The sequence below is a fragment of the Pollachius pollachius genome (assembly GCF_949987615.1).
Source record: "Pollachius pollachius genome assembly, chromosome: 12".
Classification (NCBI taxonomy): domain Eukaryota; kingdom Metazoa; phylum Chordata; class Actinopteri; order Gadiformes; family Gadidae; genus Pollachius; species Pollachius pollachius.
Genome location: NC_136945.1, coordinates 10,498,397 through 10,512,337, shown reverse-complemented (window position 1 = coordinate 10,512,337; position 13,941 = coordinate 10,498,397). Strand labels below are relative to the sequence as shown.

Here is a 13,941-nt window from a genome sequence, read left to right as displayed (position 1 = left end):
GCTGCTAAATACAAGTTTGGAATAGAATGGATGTTGACGGCTTGCCAGCTGCTAGTTTTGGCTGGTTCAGACTACACGATTCTCAGATATTTCTCCACGATTTAACATGTCACACTATGCGATCACAGAGCCAGGAAATCGGGCCTTGTCGGAAGACTGGCCACACGACAAGATTCAAGGGTGCGATGCTCTAGGATCTTTAGAACCTGTCCACACTAACCCGGGTAAATATAAAAACGCACATACGCAAAGAAAACGATCTCCGTCCACACTATCGTTTTCGGAATGTTTTGCATCCACTTTCCACACTGAAAGGATTTTCATAAACAGTTGTCATGGTAACGTGACTCTGTTTAGATTACAGGCGCGTGATCAGCTGTGATAGTTGCAGTTGATCAGCTGGCTAGTCATTTTCACTCACAAGCAAAAATATGTCTCAAGCCAAAAGTACAAAGGCGAGTTTTCTTTGTATCGTTCACGATACACGCAGAATCAACGCAGCAACAAAGTGTAAATAACAATGGATCCCGAGTTCCTATACTAGGCATTATGTTGGCGGTCCTCTGCGTAGTGCAGTGAAGTCTAGTTAGTAGAGATGTGCGGATGAGCTGTAATGTCATCCCGATTTTGAGTTGTGTGTTCCGTGTCCCGACAAAGCTTGTCGGCTCGCTAAAATGTCCAACCACTATGAAATGTCCCCTGTTGTCAGCAAACATAGCCAACGTGGTCTTATTATAGCCCGATCATTAACTAAAAGCCACATAGAAAGATTAAAGCATCCAGCATATGATTTCAACAATGTGTGAGGCCATACGCAGCAGGGATGATTGCACAGTGGAATGCTTATGGAAAACCAGCGGACGAGCGCTAGGCGGAGATATCATAAAATCACAAGTATTACTTTTTTCACGCAATCCTCCACCCAACCCGTGGATTATGCACGGTGTCCGCAGGTATGACCGCCAACCGCGCATCTCTACTAGTCTTTACTTTTCTAGTTAGTTCTTTACGAGTTAGTCAACACTGCCCATGAGCTCCAGCTGTTCGCGGATTCCCTCCATGTCAACAATGGATACGTCATGCGATTCCCCCAAATTTCTGGCATGCCAAACTTTCGTCGTGGCGTTTTCGAACGTTGCAGACGAAAAAAATCGCATGTCACATTAAAAGACCTCGCCTCGTCGCCGACTTTTCAAAATCGTGTACGACTCGCAAATTTGTCTGCGACGAACGAATCGGGGCAAAATCGGGCTGAAATCGTGTAGGATGAACCAGCCAGGCTCATGGCTGATTTACATCTCAACATAGACAATGTCAACAGTAAACCACTGATCTAAACCTGAGAAATCCTTTAAGACCGATACTAACACATTTAAAACACCAAAAAACAGTTTTTGGATTCACTGGCACTTTGAGAACAGTGTCACATTTGAGGCACAGCATGACTGCACCCCAAATAGTCGATAGGGAGTATGTTGAAAGAAAAGAAGTCAAACAGAATAGTTCCAAACAACTTCAAACACCTTTCAAAGCCAGTTAGCTAGAACAAGGGGGTATTTATTGCCCTACCCAAGGGAGGTTTGTGGAAGGACGCGGCAATACAAAATAGGTTTATGGGCATTGCTTACGTTGCCCATGGCCCTGAGATATTCAAGTGTCTTATTACACTCCATTTTATTGAGCTCCTTAATAAAAAATAACAATTATAATGCTGCAGGGAAGAAGCAACACATGCGTCTTGTTGATAAACAATTAAAGTGAGTGGGAACTGTGTGTTTAATTTAATTTTGGCCAACATCACTAAGCAGTTGTGATGCACTGTCTACGGGTTTGTAAAGCACTCATATCCAAGTAAGGGACACTAAGTAAGGATACAACTCATTGGCTAAAAGGGCTGTGATTAGCCAACACTCATTTTAGATTACTTTCTTCAAAGAACTGTTCTATTTTGGCTATTTTCTTTCCCTCACCCTTGTCTCTAAATGCTTTACCCTTTATCTTGTGTCTTTCTCCCTTTTTTGCCTTCTTTCCTTTTTCTTTGTCCACTCTTGCAAAGCAGTGTTGGATTATGCTGAGGAAGCAGGAATTAATTTGAACAAGACGTGAGCAGCAAAGAGGTACTCAATTCAGCACCCTCCCTGGTGTCACTCACACAACAGTGCTCCCATGCACCCACACACACACTCTCTCATCCCTCTGTCTCACAAATATTCTCTCTCTCACAACAACACACACACAGACGCACACACACACACACACACACACACACAAACATACACACACACACACACACACACACACACACACACACACACACACACACAAGCCGATACAAACAAATGCAAACATCCACATGAAGGATTTCAGGATGGCATTGTGGTGAAGGGCTTGACAGCCAAACTGGGTTTTTGGGAACATAACTCCTGTGCAAAGGTGTTTCAAAGACATAATGCCATGCTCTGAATGTTTTTGACACCTGCTTAGAAAAGTATCTTTTTCAATTCACTGACAAGTTCAGAAATAGGCAAATGCATTAAACGTTAAAATTATGTGTGCTTAAAGCGATATGAATCTATAACTATACAATTGTTATAGGGCTGGACGTTTTTGCCGGCTTCTATAATTGAAACAGAGTAATTAATCAGACCATTTATAAGCAACTCAGGAATTTAAAACTATCAATAACACAGATGTTATTCCATTCCGACAGAAAGGCACAAGGAAATCAATTACCTTGTAATTGATATACCTTGCAATTACCTTGTGCGGTTATCTAAAAAAATGAAATGGTCTAAAACAACCTAAATAAACGTCTATCGTAGTGTTGTGTGAGTGTTCCGTGTGTGTGTTTCATTTCTCCGTTGTGAACGTGGAAATGTGTGGCTGCTTTGGCTGAGGCACAACCTTGAAATCCAAACTGACGCCAGCCTTTGAGATTCCCACCATGCTAATACACCTCCAGCAGCAGACCAAGAGTGCTTTCTCTTTCCTCATTTTTAACTGATTTTCATTTGCGAGCGCTGCAGCTTTGCTCATTAATCCTCTCTTTCATATTTGCCCCTAAAAGATGATTGGTAGGGACGACGAGACCACAATACTCATCAGTAGAGAGAGCAAAAGACCCCACCCCCTTTTCTCCCCACTAGCTCCTCTGCTTCCTCTCTGTCTCTCCACTTCATTCAGCGGTGGCTCAAGACTGCGCCGCTCCTTATTCTTTCCCTTTCATCCTGAATTCCCCCTCTCTTATCAGCCCTTTTCATCTCTGTCTACCTTCTCTCTAGGCTCTCTTCTCTTCCCTTCCTGTATTCTCTTTTTTTTGTGACACTGGGGAGGGATTTTAGCATATTGCCTTGTTTTGTGTCTTTACCCCTTGGTGATCAACGATAACGATTTATATATTCTTTTTTATTGAATGTTCTGATGAGAATGTTTTATAAATATACAGGTCAAAGAAAAAATGACGTAAACCATGGCAATATTGATATCAATATTAATCATATTTCTACATATTCTTTTTTAATGGGAAAATGGGGCTTCAATTATATTTTTGCCATAACCAGAAAGACGAATCGTTTCAATAGAAAGTCGGAAACTAGAACTGAGAAAAGAATAACATCTAAACCTTCATCCAACAGTTCAGACGACGATCCCTTTTCATGGAACTGCCTCCTGAAACCCTTCCCACGTTCTCACGTACCTATGGGCGACAGCTCCGCCACGCTGCCTATATAAGGCCCTTCCAGGAACTTGGGCTCGCTGTCGTTGATGTCCTGCACCTTGATGACAAATTCAGACTCGGGCTCCAGCGGGTCACTGGACAGCCGGTCCAGGGCCTGAGCCCTCAGGGTGTAGAAGGCCTTCTCCTCCCGGTCCAGACGCTCCGTGGCGTGGATGTCTCCCGTGAGCTCGTCGATGATGAAGATGGTGCCCGCCCCCTCGCCGGAGATGGTGTACTTGATGGTTCCCTCGCCCTCGTCCGAGTCCGTGTGGATCTGGAACCAGACACACACCATACGTGAGTGGAGTGCTTACATGCCTTCACTCATCCCTCTGCATCATAGAATGTCAATCAAAATGGATGTCAGCCATTGGGGGACACATTTTGTGGGTGTAGATTTCCGTTTTGCAACCAGCAGCAGAAATAATCTATTTATCCATTGAATGGACGTCTCACACTTTTCTATGGCAAAGCTAATTTATATTAAATCTTTCTGATTTTTTTACTGAAAGTTATTATACTGTTTTGTTAAATACTAAATTCTGATAGGTCAATTTAAGCATTGAGCGGTCTGTTATTTCATAATAGCAGACCACGGCTTTGAACAGCACCGTTGCTATGGACAGTATTTTTTGTATCACGATAATTATGTCATTCGCATTTTGTATCACGATAATTATGTCCCATTTCTTCCCGTTTATGTGAATATCGGTGGGTCTCTCTGCATCCATTTCCTGCAAACTGCCTAAAGGCTGTTGGGGGAACTACATGCCTTTCTGCCTGAGACTAACAAAAAGATCCTCGATTTGCACTCTTTTCATTTCAAATATTTATCCCAACACACCCACACAAAGTAATGTTTGTTTTGTGACCGACAGATATAGAGATATATATAGATAGGGCGGGTAGCCTATAGTGACTTCGGGTCTTGGATTCCCAGTCAAATGATTCAGCGAACAAAACCCAAAGTCCACCGCCCTCCTGTAGGGATCCTTGAGCGAAAATCTGTAAACCCCGACCTACCCCGGATCTAAATCTAAACTTCACTAGATAGAGAGGTATAAAGTGAATAGAGCAATAATTCAGCCATTTTCATCCACTACACTACTCCCCCGGCAACATCCAGTGTTCAGCTCTCTCAGTCCACCCTGTCATCATCTCATCCCGCATCCAGTTCCCATGGTGATTTACAAGGCATCGCTACCTGCGTGTCCTTTGCAGGAAATGACACCTAAATGAGATGATCAAAGTCATCTCCGAGAGTGTTGGATCTGGCGGGGCTGAGAAGTGAACTTAAAGAGCCCTTATAAATCAGAGGCGTCCGTTCTCCGCTAATGTGATGAGAAGCTATCTCACTGGCCGTCCCGTGCACCGGCCTCCCCCTTTGGCTCTTCGGCAAGTACATGCAGTGTCTCCCCTCCCTATCTCTCTCTTTATGTCTCTCTCAAACACACCTTATATGGGGCATTATCATTCAGCTGTCCGTGCACCATAACGGTGGTTCAATCTACTGAACAGGCCAGGGGAGAGGGAAGGGGAGAATCTGGCCGGCCTGGTTGGTTAATATTTAATGAGGCCTTAATTAAATACAGGGTTCAATCATCTTCGAGGGGGGCTTTCATTACGTATTTGTCGTAAAGAAAGGAAAGATGCAGAATAACGCTATGACTTGGCATTTTATTGCCAGATACAACCAATGTAACCCCCACCCATTTATTCTCCAGTAGGGTATACTTTCAAAGCCTTTCTCCCTTCATTTTAAATCCTCCCCAAGACAAATAGACGGACAGAAGAATATACACTTTGGCGGTATTAATATTTCAGTGATAATAAAATACGTTCCAATGCCCCAAATAGACAGGGAGAGAGGGAGAGAGAGAGAGAGAGAGAGAGAGAGAGAGAGAGAGAGAGAGAGAGAGAGAGAGAGAGAGAGGGAGAGAGAGAGAGCGAGAGAGAGAGAGAGAGGGATAGGGGGGAGTGGAGGGTAATAAAGAGAGAGACAGGCGAGAGAGAAATTCTCCAATAAAAGTGCACAGGAATATTCCAGCAGACATGTAGCCGCTCTGCTGCTGTCTACGGCTACCTCTCGGTTGCATCAGGAGCTGAAACATTCCTGTAAGACACGATCTCTGGCGTTGGTTCTGTTTGGTTGAGCACTATGAATGTCCATATGCCCAACCTGCCCTGCTATGCCCTGTGTGGTATTCCACTCCACCCCTGATATACCCTCGTTGAAGCCATACACATCCCAGTGTTTCTGGTTCGAAGGTTACACACACAGACATACACAAGCACATGTACACACACACAGACACTTTTTTTCTTTCAAAATAAACATGCTGACTTTAATATTGTTGAAAAATGTGAAAATTACGTGAAAGGCTATGCTATATATATATATATATATATATATATATATATATATATATATATATATATATATATAAGTTAACGAATACAATAATAGACCTCATAAAGCTCTGCCAACAGGGTGTGATGGGTTTTGATTGACGCTCTGTTTCTCTCTTGTGGGGAAAATGGCCAACTGGTTTGGAGTTTGTGAGTGAGAGTGTGTCTGGGCAGAATGTGAGGCTGTTACTCTGCTTGATGAAAATGATGGCTGTTTCACTCTCACCTGGAGTCCACTTGCTCCCTCTGATCCCATTTTTGTAAGGTCAATTATAAAAGGACTTACATTTGGTTAGGTTCACTGCTTTAAATGTGTAGCCCCTCATTGGACGGACACTAACCTTTTCTACCTACTAGGGAGGTAACTATAGCTCCCTTGTGGAAGAGGGGAATCATTGAAAAGGCTAAATTAGACACAGTAGTGATACTGTAGTGTGGCATGTAGTTCAGCATATTCTACAAGGGCATTCAATGCGTTTCAATGCTTTATATATATATGAATATATATATATGCATGAATATAGAAATATAATGTTACAAGACTTTAATACAACAAGTGGTGAAAGACTAGTAATTGTGTGGCACTGACAAGAGCTGTTGGCAATTTCTATTGGGTTTCTTCAACATCTCTTCCATATCTTTGATCCAGCTTGCTTGTTACGGGCAAGGTCATATGTCTTTAAATATAACAGAATCGTACCAGATGTACCCAGTGGTACAGTTCGCAACACAGAGAGATCTTCAACACTTCATTCCATTCTCTGTGAGCTCTGTTGCCATGCATTATATAACAACTACACAAGCATTGAAATATGCAAGGGGTGACACGAGGCCCCTCCAGTGGTTGACCTTTAAAATGTGTCAATGGTTTGCACAGGAACAGAATGGAGCATCTGCAGCATGTTGACGGAGCCAATTATATAGACAACGACATGTAAATACAGGGACAAAGAAAAGAAAATACCAAAATGATGAACATTTTGCAGATATTTATTTTACGTCTCAGAGTGTAGGTGTTTTTGTTGTTGCTGTTCACCACATGGGGTAGCGAGCAGAAATGGAGACCAATAAGAATGTGCTGAAAAAACCACAGGGTGCTTCATAGATGCATTTTTTTCGAGCTGATTTTTTTTAAGTGGAGGATGCAGGACGCTACTTGGCGTCTTAGTATATGCTGAGCCTTTCTTGTGTTAGAGCTCGTAGGTAGCCTCAACTACCACGTTTAGCTTAAACATTACATGTCTTTACGTCTCACCCACTACTCATTGGGTGACCCCTAAACCAGGCTACAAAGACACATGCACATAGTTGATGAGGTCCACTCACATTTCCAGCCTACCTCACTGTGGGCACCTGCTAGCCCCATTGTGTTTCATCAGCTCCCAGCAAATGTGAGAAACCCTATTTTCCTTAGATGTTGATAACCAATAGAGAGACATCCTTTTTCTCCCTAGATCTGTGTATATTTCTAACCTCTGCTTAGGTCTCAAACAGGAGGGGGGGGAATTGATCCTCCTTAAGGCGGTGGAAGCGGCCCGTATCCTCTCTCTGATGTGTTAAAGTGTTAACAAGCTGGCTCTATCAGAGAGAGAGAGAGAGAGAGAGAGAGAGAGAGAGAGAGAGAGAGAGAGAGGTTGCAGGGACGGAGACACGGCAGGGGGAGCACGGTGCCGAGCAGTAGTGAGACTTCACACTGAGATGGGCAGCCACGGAAATGGAAGCAGAAGAGACAGATGTCAAATGGTAGAGAAGTGAAACGAGAGAGTGCCAGCAGGACAGTAAGAGCCAACTTAGAGGCTCGAGAAATAAAGGAAACGTATAGGACTAGATATGGGGACACAAAAAAAATACATTTAGTACAGCAAGTTAAGTCAGAAAAGTAGAAAAATGAAAGAAATGGGTGCAAGGGGAAAGAAGAAGAAGGGAAAAACAATGCAAATGCAAAAGGAGGATGAAGAGAAGGCATTGAGTGTGTGAGTTAAGAACATGACTAAAATAACCCGCCACCGCAACCTGGATTGCCTTTCATCTCCCCAAGAGGAAATGCGGTTTGCTGAAACACCATGTCGGACAGCCTCGTCGCTTCCTCTCTCCCCCCCAAAACAGCTCTGTTCCCATTCGCAGACTGCAGCGTGATGTCACACCTAATAGACCTGCATCTATATCTCCTATAGAAGGAGGAAGCATGACTGGGTGGATGTGTCTGGGGGGTGTGATGTGACACTGTTGCACGCTCATGCGGGAGCATGCAGACCTGCTGACGTGTGCAGGCGTGTACACGAAGGCATTCACATTCAAAGTGCCATGAGGATGACTCATGCATGCTCGCACACACACACACAAACACACACACATTATTCATTCACTCTTTACGCTATTTAGAATATAATGGCTGGTTGCTGCAACAACATGTGAAACCTCCCTTTGAATCTTCATGATATACTGCAGTCAAGCACATTATTTACAGTAAAGCCTTTACATGCTGCTTCTCAGAGCAGCTATAATCAACCCAAAAGTATCATATTTAGCATTAAGTTTTGTCATTGAGACACAAAGATACGGCATCATTATCGTAAGCCGTAGAGGCTGGGTTTCCTGCCATCAAAACCCTGTTGTGCCAGTCGGGATGTGAGTGCAATAAACAGAAGCATGGGTACGCCTTGAAAAGATTCAACGCAGCTGTTTCCTCAATGAATTTCAACATAGAATGAGGACATCCATCCGTCCCAGAACACATTCATTCAGGTCTGAAAGGTGGAATAATACAGCGGCAGGAAAAAAGGAAAACACAAAGAGGTGCACAAACCTACGACACAATGAAGACTCTGTCAATCTCCGGAGATTCTTCACACACGTGTACACACAGATGCATACACACAAGCTCGCACACACATACACACACACACACACACACACACACACACACACACACACACACACAAACACACAAACAAAGCATATTCAGAGAGTACAAAGCAGCAACACAGGAGCCTTTGGTCTGGAGTTCTGCCATGCAAGAAAAAAAGACCAACACTGTATAAATAGCAGATTACCATCCATTGGTCTTAAAGGAAAAACACAGGCTTCAACACTTTGATATTGTTAAGATGTTCCTATTGTCCATGCATAATACCTAACCTGGTCCTGTGTTGTGTAACAATTTGTTATATCACAACATTTATGTGTGTTCTGCATTTACAGAACATTCTTAGCCCTTCTTCTATTCCTAGTACACAAAGAATAAAAGACAAAAACTAAAACTTGGCCGTGTTGTCCACATACGAGATAAGAATAACAAGGGACAGCTGGTTTGTATTGGCTATAGCGGGAATTACATGCATAGAAACAGATTCCGATTTTTTTGGGCAAGATTAAGGGCTACAGCCCTGCACCCTATTTTTTGTGAATACATTATCACAATCAAATATCCTCAAAATTCACAGTAAAAATTCAGGCGCTGATTATCGTGAGCCCCTCAGTTACCTTTGGTGATTGTGATTGACATGTGTGCTGTATTACACATGTGGCAACCCAACTCAATGTGTGAAGAGAATCAATAAACATGTGCTGACGGAATAGAGTGTGGCGTGGTACGTGAACATGGCAGGTGAAATACAAAGTGTATTTATAGGATGATACCAGTCTGGGTATATAGGTAACGGAGGATTTAGTGAGGCATGAGAGATGGTTTCCATGGCTTAATCTCGCTTTTCTTAAATTTCTCACAGCAGTAAAGTGGGTTTTATAATGTTAAGATGGCCATCGCTTTTAAATGCACCCCTTGCATATTTCAATGCTTGTGTAATGTACGTATTCTTTTTCAGCAAAAAATGCATGTCCATAGCCTTACTGTAAAACAACTGTTCATCGTTTCTTATGGGGGGGGGGGGGGGGGGGGGGGGGGGGGGGGTAGTGAGTGAGCTCAAGGGAGCATCATCATTTATAAGATCAAAAAAATAAAATACATAAATTCACCCAAAAGTAAATCAGTCATTTCACTGCCTCCATAATAGTTAATATTGGGTGATTCACGGTTGTCTTGTCATTTGAAGAAATAAAAAGGCTGGGGGCCATGCTGTCTATCTCCAAAATTCACCAGAGTTCAATGATATGGGGATAAACCTGTTTGCATCTCAGAAAGAATGCAGTCCAATGAAGCCCTCAATCAATTTGGTGAGCAGAGGTATTAACATTTTTTTTTTAGCTCTGGCCCCCAACTTCAGCACTTGCCGCCACTGAGAACGAAGATAGTCATTCTGGGTAAGGCTGGAAAGAAATAAAACACTGGACTTTCACAGGCCTAGTTAGGCGAGTGAAAAATCACGATAATGTACCACCTAACACATATTGGAAAATAACCTCTAGAATAAAGTTATAAAACATTTTATAATAGTGTGACCATGTTTCAGCCTGCAATATTGCTATGAGTAGAAAAACGTAACTGCCACTTAGGCGAGTACATTCATTTTTATGTAATCTATTTTCCCTAGTCCATATGGAATCATTTACAACCTTCCATATAAGTACAGGGTGGAAATATTCCAACATTATTTGAGCTGTCCTACGAAGCCCATAAGGATTCATTAGGGTAAATGTAGTGAACCAAGCAGCAAGCTCATTGCTCTGTGAGTGACCATGTTAGGGCTAAATCATATTTCATTAGCAGAGTAATGGCGGCCCGTGTGTGGCTGACAGGCTTGGCAAGTTTGCTGAGTTGAGGCAAAATATTAATCTGAAAGTAGCTTGTTGTAAACGACCGAAGCCGGTAGGGAGGCTCAACGGCTGTATTTAATCCTCTATTGCTCTAATTAAAGTCTTAATATCAGCGGTCCAGCGGCGGCGGGGCAAACACCACACATGCACATGCACACACATGCACACGTACAGACACACAAACAAATACGCACGAGCGTTCACACGCAAACATGGACGTACATGCATACACACAAAAACACACATATACACACATAAACGCACGCACACGCTTACTGATACACATGCTTTAGTACATTTAAATACAATTCCAAGAAGCTCAGATGATAATATGGGCTACCAATAGTTTTGAAGGCGATATTCCTTACCCTTTTCCAAACACAAGCACACACAAACATACACACTAAGACGCACAAACACATTCAGAAAAACAGAACCCCCCACCCCCCCTCTAGTGTTTCCCTTTCACCCTCTCCTGTAATGAATCCCCTATTAACACCCCAGCTCTGACAATCCATCTGTGTTTCACTAGCCGCTCTCCCCCGTCACCCCTCCCATTCAACCTTCTCTACGTTCATCCTCGCCCTATCAAATCCATTTATTTTCCACTGTCTTCATTTCTCATTGACCTCCCCTTCACCTTCCTCTGAAACTCTGCATCTGTGTGGGACACGGGGCCGCCTGAGGTCCAGCAGCAGACGTAGACCTGACCCATAAGCAAATGGAATGGAGGGGGTCGTCATGACAACCCTTGTTAACCTAGGAGTGCCCTCCAAGATGTTCCCCCCCCCCCCCCCCCCCCCGGAAAATAAGAAAAGGAAAACGTGCCGTGGGAGAATTCAGCCAATGTGTTTTGTCTTAATTTGACGCTCAGTTACGCTGTAACGAAAATATGTTCTACCATGCTGGGATCCATGTGTGCTCAACAGTTGGTAGTTTAAGTTGGCCGCATCTCCTAATGAAAATAATAGGAAATGATGTGCATGAATGATGCGTGACTCATGCTTGATCACCCCCCCCCCCCCCCCCTGCTGTCGTCATGGATACAGTCCAACCGTCTCAGTCCGATACCCTCCACCCCCCGTCACAACGCGACTTAGCCAATTGAATCATACATGCTGTCCACTTCCATCAACCCACTGAGGTTCATTTGGAGACCGGCTGATGGATTAGATGTGAGTGTGCAGAGCCAAGAGAGGTCAAAAGTACTTCCAACTGTAAACATGTAGGCGGTCCGTGGGATTGCAGCCCGATCGGATTAGAAGTCTCTTCATTATGGACAATCGCATTCAAAATATGTCATGAAATGCCCACTCTCTCCGTCTTTGTTAAGCTCTGGTGGCAGAAGCTTTGTAAAAGTATGATTTTGCTCAGGGGGCCAAACAGCCAAGTTTGATTCAATCCATCATACTGCACAATATTTGTATCGTGTTCTTCCCCAACATTCCACTCATCTTTCAGGTTAAATGAATGAAAATAGGCTTTTAAAAGCAAACACCACAGTCACAGCTGCACAGGGAAATAAATCAAATCGTTGTTCTTTGTAGAGGCTTCACCCTTTAAAGTTTCTAACTTTCATTACAAGCTGACACTACATCTTATTTAAAAAGGAGAAGCATGTCTGTGGATCCAAGGAATCAATATTAACAAACATCTAAGCAGAAGGCCGTGAGCAAACATTCAATTCACATCTTTTTTTTCAAACACATCATCCATCTTTGGTTTATATTTGTTTGGTCGTTTTAAACGCACATCCCTGAATTAAAATAGGCAAATGCGTGCCAACACAGCTGTAACCATACTTTGAGATTACCAGTTATCAGTTAATAACCAATTAAGGCGACTGATTATCCGCCTGCATCACCGGCCTTGGTTTGTTTGTTATTGTAATGAATTCCACTGAAAGACGAAAAAGAAGAAGAAACCAAAATGCATCGTACCTTCCCCACATAGAGTGGCTCTGTGCCCGTGTACTCCTCCACCACGAAGAATTGGTTCCACACCCATCCTCTCTTCACCCGTTCATGGGACATGAGCTGATCCTCCTCGCTGCCGCCATCCCCTCCAACGCCTTCGACTCCACCTCCTCCTCCTCCCCCTGATCTACTAGTCCTTGCGGTTTTCTTACAACCCCCAAAGTTACAGCACCCCAGAAGACTTAGTGCCCATAACGCCAACCAGGTGCTCACTTTCCAGCATGGCGCCATTTTAGGCGGGAAAAAACAAAAGGGGGAAAAAACTGAGCAAATGTGTTGGCAGATTCTTCTTGGCTCTACATGTGACGTTGGGATGAGGTGGAAAAAGAAACGCTTAATAACGCTGTTATTAAACACAACGGCGTAGCTCCTCTTGGGTGGTGAGATCTTAAATCAAAAGTTGGTTTCTGTAACAATGGGGGGTAGGGGGGAGGGGGGGAAGGAATGAGTTTAATCCGCGAGGTTCCGGAGCATTCCAAAGTCTTAAGTGGGGGTGTCCTTAGGGCTGGGACGGTGGAGCAGAGTCACAGAGCCGCCTGAGCCCTGCGGATTCTGCACGGCTCCAGAGGTAGCGTCTCCAAAGCTGGCTCTGGAGTCATGCTGATCTGGCCACAGTGCCTCCCGCCGCCATATTAAGCCTCATAATAAGGAAACTTAAAAAACAAAACGAAAGCAAAGGAAAGTCACTTTGAGTTCACTTGGTTTTTCCTTTTGCTTCCTGACATGGATAAAAAAAAAACACAGGAAAAACAACAAGAATAAATCAAAGAAATAGCCGGAAAAAAAGTAAAGAAGGAAGAAGAATCCAATTACACTGTTTACAGTTTATACAAGAAATATAGTAATGGGAACCGCACTAGAATTCAATTGTTGTGATAATAACAAAAAACTGCTGCAGTGTTCGACATGTCTGCTTTCCACATCTTGTATTCAGTTGCTCAACAACAGTGTTCTCCGATCCGTGATTGGTAGTGTCGGTTGGGTGGGTAGAAAACGTTATGGCGTGTTAAAGCCAAGCTTCTCTGTGGAGGAGGCCGCTCTGTTCGGTGTGACGGCAAAGCAACCTCTCCTGATGGAGGATACTTGAGGTAATTAAAGGAAAGCTGATTTTCTCCTTGGCCACAC

The 13,941-nt window shown here is 43.4% G+C and overlaps 1 protein-coding gene across 1 annotated transcript in view; it reads right to left on the bottom strand.

Moving 5' to 3' along the window:
• Window positions 1-13,047, bottom strand: part of cdh22 (cadherin 22) — a gene marked incomplete at both ends in the record, with an annotated part of 67,916 nt that extends 54,869 nt beyond the window's left edge. Inside the window, 2 exons of the mRNA XM_079747764.1 lie at window positions 3,698-3,992; window positions 12,781-13,047. Coding sequence (XP_079603890.1) covers window positions 3,698-3,992; window positions 12,781-13,047 — 562 coding nt within the window. The remainder of the gene's footprint in view (window positions 1-3,697; window positions 3,993-12,780) is intronic.
• Window positions 13,048-13,941: the final 894 nt, after the last annotated feature.